Raw genomic sequence first — 13,241 nt, 5'->3', positions numbered from 1 at the left:
CTGCAATATAACAGAGCTACTTTGCACATGCCATTCCTGTGCCAGACACTGCCAAGCCACGACTCCTATCCACTGGTGACATTGGATGCCACCTTATGAATACATCAAGTGAGTGCAAATAGGCTTTACATCCTGTACTGTCACACAAAGCTACACTATATTGCCAAAAGTATTGTTTTGTGTGCGCTCACACACATGTGAACTTGAGTGAAATCCCATTCTTAATTCATATTGGTGTAATATGATTTACAGCTATTGCAGTTTCATCTCTTCTGGGAACTCTTTCCACAAGGTTTAGGAGCATGTTTATAGGAATTTTTCTTAATTTTTCCATTTGTAAGGTTAGACACTAATGTTTGACAAAAAGGCCCGGGTTGTAGTCTCCGCTCCAATTCCTCCCAAAGGTGTTCTAATGAGTCGATGTCAGGACTCTGTGCTGGGCAGTCAAGAGAGTGGAGCTCAGCATTGTGTTAACATAGATGAGCATGTACTTCATAGAGCTCTGCCGCAGGTTTTTCCAGACTGGCAACACAGTACAAAGCTCCGGCATGATATGGCCGAGGTCGATGGATTGTGAAGCCCTTCTTGACATCAAAGGAGATCTCCCTCCTGTCCACGTCCAGCTCCACAGGTGGGTACTCACGGTGCAGAGTTACTTTAGCCTCAGGTGACGTCACCTGACAGGGTAGGACTGTAGGCCAGTTGCTCCTCAGCTGAATCACCTTGTAATAGTCAGACGATGGAACAAATAGTTCTTGTGGATCTGGTCCGTACAGAGAGGAGATATGGCAGATTTATGATAAGATTATTAGAATGTAAAAAAGATTCCTGTCAAGTCTGCAGTTCAGAGAAATGCAAGCCTGAGCATCAATAAAATGTATTAATCACACCTGGAAAAAAGACGAAGACTTTAACAGCTTTGCTGTATTCCTTCCTGCAGTCAGTGTCTTCACAGTACATTGGGTAGCATGTGTACTCCCCCGTGTCTGCACCAGTGGTGTTGACCAACGTCAGAACCCCATATCGCTCATACTGGACAATTCTGCACAGCCAGAGCAAAAAGGAGCGAAAGAACACATTTACTTCCTTACTCAAGCTTATACTGCACTTTATGAGTAAAGATCTGTAGACATGAAAAGTTACCTGACCTTATGGACCTTGCTTTGTGCAAGACTATCACTGTCATTAATGGGTGTGTGTGTCTGTAACAACACTCAGCTGAGTAAAATATGTCAAATATAAAATTGATTAAGGAACTTTAACCCATCAATTGTTTAAAACTCTGAAGCTGTATCAGAGCACCACACTGTGCTTTGTTACATCACACAGCTTGACTGTAATGGATAACTATGGATATCATACTTAAAGAGTAAATGGTTAGACTGGTTAATGTGTACATTGTTGAAGAATATTTATATATTCTAAAGAGCTTGAAAAGAAAAGTGACTGGACTTTAAGTTTCTTGAAGATGTTTAACCTCTCACCTGAGAAGCTTCTTCAGTTCTTTTATGTACATCAATGAATAACGAAAGACCAACGAATAATTATGTCTACTAATCTGTATTTGTTACTAATGTTCAATTTCAGTTTTTAATGAAATCAAAGAAAAGACATCCAGGTTATGGTGGATTTGCTTTGTAGTACAGGACCAAAGTGGGTTGAGTTTGCAGGAATAATCCAAGAACATTCTACTGGCTAATACGAGAGATATGAGAACTGAACCACCTTCATAGTAGAGAAGGTGGTTCTACAATTGACCTTGATGACTGAGCATCTTCACAGACACACCTTCATAGTACTGTGAATGTGAAGTTACTTGAATAAGCCACAACCCTGCTTCATAGTACAGGACTTGTGTCTTTGAATACTGCAGGCTTTATGAATTGATAATGAACAGAAGCCACCCAAAAACTTGTAAAACCAGATTACAGTTCCATCTGAGAGGTGAGAGAGAAAGAATGGAAGGAAGAAAAGAAACCATCACACCAGGAGCTGCCTGTGCTCGTTCTGTTGTCAGATGGCCTCTGTTTCAAATGGACTTCAAGTCTTTATTTACGTGTTGGCTGATTGTTGTCTACACGTAAAAATATCCCAAAAATATTACGTAACAGTAATCACTCAGTTGACTACTTTATTTTGTGTCTGTCACTAGAGAGCAGCAAAGTGCCATACAAAAGAAAAAAAACTACAACCCTCCACATAATACAAATACATCCTAGTTTCGTGCAGTTCTGTTTTCACTTCGTACCTACAACACTGCTTTGTTATTTGTCAGAAAACACACATGAGCAGTATTTGTGGATGAAACTTCTTCAAGAAACTTAAAGAAGTCCAGTAATTTTCCTTTCCAAGCTCCTTAGAGTACATAAATATTCTTACACATTAACCTGACCGATACTATTGTCCTTACCACCCAGACTAACTGGTCTAATAGTTTACAGTTAAAAAGTGTTATCCACGAATGTTCACAGCTAACGAACGTGAGTGGATTTAAAAACACTCAGCACAGAATCGGCTACACCACACACACCTGACAACAGTGTGCGCTGCTGTACGAGAACAGCTATTGGTCAATAAATTGAAGAAGAGCCAATCAGAGAGTTCAAATATGTGCGCGGTCTGTTGTTTCAGTCAAACTTTGTAATGTAACGTAAAAGCGCGTAAAAACTGCTGCTCTGAGCTTCCTGGTTTTTAACAGTTTAACAGGTCAAACCTGGTTAAACAATTTTAACTGTGAGATATTCTTAGACTATACACACCCATTAATGACAACGGCACTCTCACCACAACACAACTTAAACAGCATAAAACTGTTTCCTGTTATGTAAGGGTACATACATATTATTTATTTATATTTTATATTTTTTTATCTGTATAAAATGTTCAGACGCCATATCTATCTATCTATCTACATATATATATACATACATATATGGCGTCTGAGCTAGGAAGGGAACAGAAGTAAGAATGCATGAAACCTATGCGTTATCGGTAATCACGTGGTGTGGTTTACAGGGCGTGGATGTTCCCTTTGTGTGGAAAGGAAAACGAAAATTAACAACACTTCTTGCTGTAAGATTCTACAGCGAACAACTGAAGTTTAATATTAGAGGCGTAATATTACAAATTTAATATTAAACTTCAGTTGTTTGCTACGTCTGGAGTACACAAAACTGGACGTGTACATAATGAAAAGAGAGAGAAAATGCTGCCCTTCCTGATTCTTCTGTTTCTAAACCCACTGATTTCTGCCGCACAAGGTGAGCATTGTATTAGTAGATCAATGTGAATGTGTGAAAAACGATTAAATAACAGGTTAATACATTTTATGTGAGTTTAATTTGTTGCTTTTTTATTGTAGTCTATATTTAGTCTTTTTGTTTTTCATTAAAACCTTTACATGGGAAGTTAATGCGACAGTACAAAGTGCCTGTAAGATTCGTATGACATAAACGTATAAATATGTCTATTTTAAAAACAGTATCGATAGTGATGTGGAAAGAAAAGGCTTCGTAAAACACGGAAACGCTGACGCATTTGTTTCCTGCTATTTCAAACAGCGACATCTGCTGGCGTATTGGAAATCGCCCCATTTTGATGACGCTTTTCTGTGAGATAACGCAGACAAGCCCTGCAAACCTGCAAACAAACTTATTATTATCAAACTGTCAGTAACTGTGATGTGTTTTTTGTTGACTTCTAAGCTTCTAAGACTAGTTTGCACCATCTGTTTTTTTTTTCTAGACACTGGCAAGCAAAGCTAGAAGCTGCCATCGCCTTAGTTTTAATTTGTAGTTAATTCTAATTTATCTCTTTAAATGAAAAGACTTAAGGTGTTCTCCTTGTTTATAATTTCAGTTCAGTTTTATTTATTTAGCATCAAATCCCAACAACAGTTGTTTCAAGGTTCTCTATATTGTAAGGAAAAGACCCTACAATAATAGATGCAACTAAGGTATTAATACAGTATAGCCAATCATAATATTGTGGTACTTTGGCTGCTTCAATTTTTTTCCTCACTCCTATCAAATATGTGGATCAAAAGGATACAAAGGAGCAAACTCAGTGGCTGTGGAGATTCATATCAAAGGGAACAGCCAACAGAAGGTTTGTGTGTGTGTTTTCATGGTTTAGTCTAAAACTATAGTACAGAAGACACTGATATGATTTTCCTGATTTTAATGTTCAGGTTAAAGTCATTTAAGGTCAAGGTCTGGGAACACACATCAGTGCAGGTCTGTTGTTTTATCTCTTGCCCAGTTCATCAGAGCTTTGCAGTTCCTCTCTAAAGTTACTTGTTCCTATTGGCTGCTATAGAAGTAAAGACCTATACTCTGACCCCTTTAACCTCTCTGATCTTTGTTGTTTCCTCTTTCAGACATAAAAACCATCACAGCTAGGCTTGGGGAGAAAGTCACTCTGCCATGTCGAGCTCCAAACAGCAACAACCTCGCAGGTGTGGAGTGGAGCAGACAAGACCTGGAGCCAGAATATGTTCTTTTGCTCCGAGACGGGCACATTGTTCCAGAAGACCAGCAACCATCTTTTAAAGACCGGGTGGAACTCCAGGACCAACAGATGAGAAATGGAGACGTGTCTTTGATTCTGGAGAAAGTGAAAGCTGCAGATAATGGAACATACGAGTGCCGTATCCTCACGCATGGGGGAGAACGGAGAAAGAGAGCTGTGAAAACCATCAGCAGCATAAACCTGAGTGTTGTTGATCCTCCAGGTGAGTGAGTAGAGTTGAGTGTGTGTGTGATCAGAGGTGAAGCTGCTTCCTGGTTGTTGATGTTTGTTTCTAAAGATGTTGTTGATGAGACTTTGTAGAAAGCAGCTGGTCTGAGTGATGTGATCAGAGTGCAGTAGATAATGTCTGACAGCAGTTTGAAGAGGAAATGGATTCTGTTCTGTTCTTCACTCATCACCTACCTGACAGCTGACACTTCACACCTGTTTCTCACCTGCAGGTCAGACAGGAGGACACACAGAGGATGGAGAGAAGGAGGCAGGAGGAGAGAAGAGTGGATCTGTTGGACCTGCAGTTGGTCTGTCAGTTTTCGCTGTGCTTCTTGTTTCTGCTGTTATTGGCTTTTTGATCTACAGAAAACATAAACAACAACAGAGTCAGGATTCATATCAGCCTCCATCTGAACAACAGCCTGTCTGAAAATTTTCAGAGTTTCTTTCAGCTTTACTGTGAGTTTCCTGCTTCTCAGTTCTGACATTCAACATGTGGAAAAATAATATAGGTCCGAATCCGGGCCCTGTACTATGTAGCCAGTTCAACATACCCAGAATATCTTTCCTTACATTGGTGATCACAAGAAGCTTGTCATGTAGTTGCTTGGTTAACCCAGAGTTTTCCAATCTAGGTATGAGTGAATAAAAGAGGTGGCACTGGCAGCATCTGGGCAATCATGTTGAGAATTGTACTGGCAGATGAGTGGCTGGTTTTGCAATGAAAGAGTAAATTGGAAAATTGGAAAAACGTGAAAAAGGTTAAACATAATATTGAATAAAAGCAACACAGCTGCTGCAGATCAATCAGCACCCTGGGAGTAAAAGTAGAGCAGAGTAGTTTATTCTTAAAAGCGCTCTATGTATGAGCTTTAAATGTTTTGAAGAATCTGATGTTACATACATTTGCGTATTCTCCAAACATTCTACAAAGTTAATGTTCAGATTTGCAAAAAACTGTTTTATTGTTTGTTCTTTCAGCTGCAGCACTGATTGTGTAAATAAGTAAATAATAAATACAATAACAGGATTCCAATGTATGCTCTGTCCACCTGGAACTGATGTAAAGTCTTATAATATAATAATAATATAATATAAAGAGTTTGGACAACTACTACTATCCACGCACTGGTCTGAAGGATCTTCCAGGAATGGTGATGCTGTTTGCCACAGACTTAGTTTGTCAGTAGGAAGTGATCTCACACCTCATTTCATACCTACAGATCTCTAATCTATGACCTAACCTGCTATTGAACAGGTTAGGTCATAGATTAACAGGGAACCCCAGGAAAAAGTGAACCACCTTCATAGTACAGATTGAACCCTGCAGTTTGAAGTTACCTGGATAAGAAAAATTCTCCCAATAGGCCTTTCATCTTCAGTTTCTTTGTACAGGGCAGTTAATAAACATTCATCATCTGAGGAATAATTGCCTCTTCATCCTCACCTCAAAACAGAGAGCAAAGAGAAAATGAAACACTTATTCTGAATGTTAAGCCTTTTATTGCTGGTCTAGCAATAAAATGTCTGTTAAGGGCAAATAAATATAAAACAACAAGAAAAATGCAAGAATAAAAAATAACAAAAACTAAAACTTCCACAGTTTTATATAAATTGTAAATTGAATGCATTCTGTCTCTGTCTGTCAGAACATGAACTAAAGATTTGCTGTTCTGGTGTTTGGATTGAGGGTCTGTCTGGTAATGATGTATATAAGTAGATCAGTCACTGTGAGCCAATTGAAATGATTCTCTGTTTAATATCAATGTCTTGTTTGAAGCATTTTGTCCCCTCATAAGCTACAGTTAAACATAGTATGCATTTTACTGTTTCTTTACTGTTTCTTGCATTTTATTGAGCATCAGCTTGTTAAACAAAATCCTATTTTGGTGATATTACCTGTATGATTACCTGCTGATGCTTTAATGTTCCTTTTGAAGTACTAGTGTGAAATGAAATTAAAGGGAAAACTATCAGTTTATATTGTTTTTGTTTTTTTCTGTTGTTTCGTGCTCAGGTTCTTTCCTTTACTGGTGAATATGAAAAAAAAGCAACAACTGGCTAATATCATGTTCATGCAGGTCTAATCTCACTGGGAACCACCTGATCTCAGCTCAGAGAGAGAAGCTGCAGCACTGAAGATTTAAAAGTCAATAATCTTTTCCCTCAAGACACATTTGAGTCTAAAGCTCTTTATACCTGATATAAAGGCTGCTTATCAGCTATTCCTTGAACAAAGTTCTCTGTGTAGAACACACACTGATTATACTCAATAAAAGCTGGTGATAAAGTGATTGGACTGACTTTCATTAACTACAGTATGTAGCAAAAATACTTTGGATTAAACTTAAATTCAGCCAAAGCTCCTGATGAGCCTGTGACTGTAACTAGAAACAAAAAGGTTCATGCTGTTGTCTGAAGTTCAGCTTCAGCTGTTTCTCAGCTTGAGGCAGGAAGAAGGTTTCCGTTCTTCTTCTGTGAGTCTAATAAAGTGCAAACGAAGCCTGATGTGTAAACACTGCTGATCTTTGATTCAGCTGCTTCAGGTTATGGTTATGATTTAATCTGCACATTTATCAGCTCAGCAACTCCTGGATAAGAGCAGGCTCCCTCTTAAAGGCTTAGCCATCGTCCTTAAAATATTTTGCATGTTTAAACATGCTTTTTAAAAGCGTTTGCACAAAATTAATTTGGTGCCTATTCCTGATGCCATGAACTTATTTGCAGAGTATCTTTTTACTGTAAAATGCTTGAAATCTTTAAGAACCGAAAGGTTGTTTAATCGTCTGACTGTAAGTATTAATATATGATCCTAAAAGAGAAAACAGTGGTTTAAATAATAACAAGGGCTGTATTAAAACTTTCTATTACGATGTTCTTAATACATACTCAAAAAAGACACTATGAAAACAGTTTTTCTGATTCTGTATTGTACTGTGATGTATTTCTGTATTTAAAAAGGATTTATGCTTGTTTTATTTTCTGTTGATGTGTTCAGTGCTGCGAGTGGGCGTGTTCATGCAGGTCTAGTTTTACTGGAAACCTGCTGATCCAGTTCCAGAGTCAAACACAGCACCTGAGCTCAGCTTCAGGCATCACCAGGTGAAAAACACTCGGAGAGCAACTGCAACACTGAATAACTAAACATATTTGTTTGGTATTTCTTTATGCAGAGGCTGATACTAAAGCTGATCATTGACCTGCTTTAACTGCAGTGTGCAACAAAGAAACTGAAGTTAAAATGTAACCTGCACAGCTCCTAATGAGCCTGCGACTGTAAACAGAGCTCAAAATGGCCCCGTGTGGTTTGCATCGTGTGGTTAGATCTGTTTGTGAAGGTTCTCAGTCATCCAGGTCATCATCACAGCAGAGATCATTCATCTGGATCAGAGGAAGTTAAAGCTGGAGGTCATGTGACACTGTGATATTTGTGGGATGCAGTAATTTGATAAGATGGTTTTAAATGTCAAATATGGACATGAACCTGAAGGGGAACGTATGTGAAAGTGACAAGCTGAGTGAGTCGGACTGTCTCAACTCAGCCACGGCTTCATCTCTTATAGTCAGACGTACGCTGTGTTCTGGCATTTCTGCCACATGTGGCCCACACAGCACTCATTTTAGACCTCCTCGTCAGCTCCTCTGCTATAAAGGTCTTAATGTGGGCCAGGTTAAGTTCCACATGTGCCGTCTGGTGTGTGTGGTTAGTCACTCTGTGACTCAGAAAGATGAAACATAAATGTTGCTCTGGGGGAAAAAATCTGCTTTAAAAAATTTCCTTGGAAAATACAAGTATTAAAGGTAGTTTTTACTGTGTAAGAATCAAAACTGAATGTGTTTGTCTCTAAATGTCAGTTAGGGGGCCGTCCCTGAGAGACAGCAGACATAACAAAATGGGTGTACACACACATGTGCACAGTGTTTGTGGTTGAAGCTGTTGCACTGTGGTTTCGAGCTTGCAGACTGAATCAGGAAGTTGCTTCATGCACATGACAAAGAACATGTTTCTCACAGACTTTAGGCTTTAAACAGCTGCAAGAGTTAAACTATTTTTATAGTTCATAAAACTGGGTTAGAGAAACACAGTTTTACTATGTTTCACTGTTAAATAGTCTGCATAAAAGCTCAGCTTGCCCACATGACACGTCAACATTTTTTTTTTTTTTGCTTCCATAAAGGAAATATTTTATTCATGTCAGACAAAGTGAACTCCACGTAATGGAGAAACTCGTCCCACACATTCAGAGAGCCTTTTGCTTAAGCTGACTCACAAAAAAATCCAGAGTGTCACATTTCCTCCTTCACACATGTCACACTCTGTGGCGAATCCCGCCCTCAGGTCTGTGTGACCAAGGCTCACATGAAGAGTGTTTATATACGGTTGTGTAATAGTGTTTATGTTTATTCTGAGTCACAGGGTGGGTTTAATGAAGCGGTGTTATGAGGGACAGACTTTATTGGCATTTGAAGTGCACAGAGCAGAGGCTGATTGGCTCACTGAAGGAGGGCTGTGAGATGATTGGACCAGAGTCAGACTGATGACAACAGAAATGAGTTTTAAAGTGCGGGAAAGCCGAAGTGATGTAAACAATAGACCAGAAACCCAAAAACGAATACAGCCCTGCCTTATGAACTTTTTCATAGGTTCAACTCAAAACAATATCAGGATCCTGTGTTCAGGGGGATGAACAGTTTCCTGTTTCCTGCAGTGAGGTCTGTGTAATTTCTGCAAACACTCTGTGCGCTCTATTGGCAAAAACAAATAAAAATATTTGATAGAGAGAGTTGAGGTTGCAGTTGTGTCACATCACTGATGATGTGGAACTCGTGTTGGACTGTGTTGTAGGATTGTGGGATGCTCTTTGTGGAGTCCTCTGAAACAGTCGCACACCCGGGCGCCTCCATCCTTTCCTTACATCAAAGTCTGTCTGTTAAAAGAGCCTCAGCTCATGCATCACTCATCTTTCTGCTCAGCATAGCAGGAGAAGCTGGTGACACAAGACATAAAGAGAGATGAGATTTATAATTTCTAACAATGTTTTTAATATTAAATGGTGTATAATTAGGAGAAGAAGGTTCAGCTTGGTAGAATGTGAGTGTGTGTTAATACCTCAGAAGGACAAAGTGTACAGTAACCCTGACTGTGTGTGTGTGTACAAAACACAGACTCTGAGGGCTTCGGTCCACAGACAGCCGGAAACATCGGAAGTGAGGTGTGTCTATTTCAACCATGTGTCTAAAGGTTATTCATAATTCTTCAGTTATTTTACAATTTGGTGTCAGTACAGTTCGATTTCTATAGCCCCAGATCACAAGAACAGTCACCTCAAGGTGCTTTACACTGTAAGATAAAGACCGTACAATAACACAGCGAGCACTTGGTGACGGTTGGAAGAAAAAACTCCCATTTAGCAAAAAGAAACCTTAGAATCACATTAATGGACGGGTGGTCATCTGCTGTGAGCTTTTAAAGGTGAGCAGGAGAACAACAGGACAAGAATTGTGTGTATAAGGTGTCACCTGTTCAGCTCACCTGCTTCTGTTTGATGGGCAAACAATGGGATCTGTCTCCAGGATCAAATACCAACAGTCTCGCATGTCAGGGAGTCTGTTTTGTCTGTTTCTCTGAGAATTTCTCTTCCAAACACTCTAAACCCAGGCACAACCCATATGGAAAAGATATATATAAATCTTATAAAGTTTTTATCTGTCTTGTGTGAAACTTGTATGAAAAGCATACAGAAGTGAAAACAGATATAAGATCCCTTGAAAAATTATATAATGAAACTTGTATGTTTTATATATTTACTAAAAAAATATATGAAAGTAATGAGAAAGTGGCCACTTTCATGAGTAAACCATGTATGTTTTTACTATTTCTTTTCCATATGGGACTATACATTTCAAATCCCTTTGATTTTAAATATGTTTATATTGTCTATCCTGTAAAATAGTCAGATGTCTATTCTTATTAATGTACAGAATTCACCTGCTTGCTGCTACTACTGCACATTCACCCAATGTATACATATATATATATATATATATATATATATATATATATATATATATATATATATATATATATATATATATATATATATATATATATATATATATATATATACATATATATATATATATATACTGATATATGACTGACCACTGGAGCATCCTTTATGAAGGGAGACAGTAAGAAAACTTCACATCATTCCTTCTCCTCGTGATGTTTTCCTTCAATTTAGAGTAAACATAACCCAAAGATAGAGGAGGAAGTTTATCATACTGTAAGTTTGAAACTTTATTCCTGTCAGAACAGGGAAGTAAAAGTTTCTGTAATCAATAAAGGGGGAAAATCTGCTGTTGCTGTTAAAGGAAATTGAGTCATATCAGCGCTATAACAGCAACTATTCACAGACATAAACCGGACACCAGAGCAGACTCAGCACACAGATATCTTTTTAGAACAGGCCCTGCGCTGTGGCTGATTTGAATGTCAAATGTGCAACGTTTCTGTTATCGTTATCGCTGTACCCTGTCCTCAGTGTGATGGCTCTGTGAAGTCTGAGCAAAAATCAAACAAACAAATGAGTTAAACTGAAGCTGTTTGGGAGTCAGGGAATTTCACTGGTTATTATCAGTTATTATGAATTCATAAAAAATAAAATTCCAAAAGAGAGAAAAAGAAAGTTACGCACTGAGCTTCGTTTTAGAAGAAATGAAAGTGAGAGAGAGAGAGAAGGCCACACCCACCAGCATTTTGTTTATCAGTGGAAAGTTTCCAACATTTATTCTGTGATTTTACTCGTTTTAGACATTTTAATGATATAAGGAACATTGTGCATGACTCAGATGGATGAACAGAAGCTTCGCTGCAGGTTTTTTAATATGCAGAAAAAAAGAATCACTTAAAACAAATGACCTCATTATAGATGAGCCAGCAGGAGCTTTGGGGCCCTCTGGAGGTCAGATTTAAACACAGAGGCTGCTCTTATGAACATGACACATATTTATTCATGGACCTCTAATATTTATGTTAGAAATTCTCTTTAATCATATTTATAAACCCAGAGTTTTGACTTACAGGAGTGTCTGAACATGTTTATTCATCAGCACTGACACACCTGTAATCGTGTCTCATCATGTCTGGAATGCAGTTCAGCCGTTTCTTAGAAACTTCTGAGGTCATGATGTTTCAAAAGAAAACATGTTGGCACTGGTTGACCTTCAGTCTGAGCGTCCTGTTTACATCTGATCTCTCCTTTGACTGCCTCCTTCCTCCTCTGTATATAAATATATAACCTTCATTTGTATGTTTGTCCCTAACAGTCAGAGCAGATATAGAAAAACAGCTTTAAACACGTTCCTGGATTCATCTACAGCAGGAGCTGAAGCTGGCTGAGCTGTTACTGTGGGAGCGTTTAGCTGGAATTCAAAGAACTGAGAAACTCTTATCCCCCACATTACTGCTAATCTGGATTATTATTATTATATAATTGGCTGTTTAGAATATTTAGTGTCTGGTGGTGGCAGAAGAAGCCCATTTTCTGTTTAATATTCACTGATTGTTTAACTTCTCTGATCTACTGTAACGTACACTCAAAAAAATCTGTTGTTGGATGAACACAATTTAATCATGGCACCTTTTTCCACGTGATTTAACCAAGTACAACCTATTTTTGACAGTATCAAACCAACACATTTGGCATTTGGTGGTTTAATGTAATCAGATTACGTTGGATCAACGTAGTATACATACATTGACTTGAAGTGATTTATTTAAGTGTGTAGAGTAAAATTTGTTTTAATTCATTCTACACAAGTTAAAAACTTTAGAAAACACAATGAAATCTTGTTGTTTGAAGAACTACTTTGTTAATCGAGGCAATTACTGCTAGTCTTCCTTAATGAACCAATATGGGGGTTGATGGTTTTATAGAGACAAACACCCATTTTCACTTACATTCATGGGTAATTTAGAATCACCAATTAACCTAACTCTAATTACACACTGCAAACCAGCCAGATTGTGGATTTGAACCCAGGCCCTTCTTAGTAAGAAGGGCCGTTTTTAGCCCATTTGTTGGGGGTAAATCAAAGCACCCCCAAAGATTTCTTACTTTTTTGACAATATTTGGTGTTTGTGTGACACACTACAAAAAATATAGAAAGCATATAGTACTTGGTTGAGATGTAATATTTTAACAACAAAAGCATAGTTACCCCCAGTCCCAAAATGGTTTGTTCCAGCTCGCCTCTCCCCATCTCTGGCTCTGGTGCCCTTTGTGCCAGAGCGATCGTGGCTGAGACCCAGTGGAGCGGAGGTGTAAGTGCCTGGCTTAAAACAGGACATAATAGCTGCATTTAACCTTCAGTTACTCTTTATATAGTTAGTAGGAGTCAGACCATGTTTCTTTTTAGCTGAAAAACATTACACCAGGTAACCTGCAGTGTTGAAAACGTGTTTTCCAACCATGTTTGCTACCCTACAATCCGTCCTG

The 13,241-nt window shown here is 38.4% G+C and overlaps 2 protein-coding genes and 1 long non-coding RNA gene across 3 annotated transcripts; 1 reads left to right on the top strand and 2 right to left on the bottom strand.

Moving 5' to 3' along the window:
• Positions 1 to 407: 407 nt before the first annotated feature.
• LOC120722478 (platelet-derived growth factor receptor-like protein) lies at positions 408 to 1,395 on the bottom strand. Its single transcript, XM_040013506.1, has 2 exons — positions 891 to 1,395; positions 408 to 763 (listed from the first exon to the last, which is right to left on the bottom strand). The coding sequence occupies exons 1-2, from the start codon at positions 958 to 960 to the stop codon at positions 471 to 473; spliced, it is 363 nt and encodes a 120-aa protein (XP_039869440.1). The 5' UTR covers positions 961 to 1,395; the 3' UTR covers positions 408 to 470.
• Positions 1,396 to 3,037: 1,642 nt separating this feature from the next.
• LOC120722469 (CD276 antigen homolog) lies at positions 3,038 to 7,034 on the top strand. The gene is made up of 3 exons (XM_040013497.1): positions 3,038 to 3,260; positions 4,379 to 4,732; positions 4,971 to 7,034. Exons 1-3 carry the CDS (start codon positions 3,206 to 3,208, stop codon positions 5,168 to 5,170), a joined length of 609 nt encoding a protein of 202 aa, XP_039869431.1. The 5' UTR covers positions 3,038 to 3,205; the 3' UTR covers positions 5,171 to 7,034.
• A 1,798-nt stretch (positions 7,035 to 8,832) lies between these two features.
• On the bottom strand, positions 8,833 to 13,149 carry LOC120722492. Its single transcript, XR_005693490.1, has 2 exons — positions 12,964 to 13,149; positions 8,833 to 9,728 (listed from the first exon to the last, which is right to left on the bottom strand). It is a non-coding gene; the product is annotated as an uncharacterized LOC120722492 (long non-coding RNA).
• Between the last annotated feature and the right edge of the window lie 92 nt (positions 13,150 to 13,241).

This window comes from Simochromis diagramma, unplaced genomic scaffold (genome assembly GCF_900408965.1).
Source record: "Simochromis diagramma unplaced genomic scaffold, fSimDia1.1 OVJJ01000640.1, whole genome shotgun sequence".
Lineage (NCBI taxonomy): Eukaryota > Metazoa > Chordata > Actinopteri > Cichliformes > Cichlidae > Simochromis > Simochromis diagramma.
This window is presented reverse-complemented; position numbering and strand designations above follow the sequence as displayed.

Coding starts and splice junctions, on each gene's coding strand:
- LOC120722478 (XM_040013506.1), bottom strand. CDS start 960: ATGTACTGTGAAGACACTGACTGCAGGAAGGAATACAGCAAAGCTGTT. Junction 764..890: donor AGTCTTCGTCTTTTTTCCAG/GTGTGATTAATA, acceptor TGTACGGACCAG/ATCCACAAGAACTATTTGTT.
- LOC120722469 (XM_040013497.1), top strand. CDS start 3,206: ATGCTGCCCTTCCTGATTCTTCTGTTTCTAAACCCACTGATTTCTGCC. Junction 3,261..4,378: donor ACTGATTTCTGCCGCACAAG/GTGAGCATTGTA, acceptor TTCCTCTTTCAG/ACATAAAAACCATCACAGCT. Junction 4,733..4,970: donor GAGTGTTGTTGATCCTCCAG/GTGAGTGAGTAG, acceptor TCTCACCTGCAG/GTCAGACAGGAGGACACACA.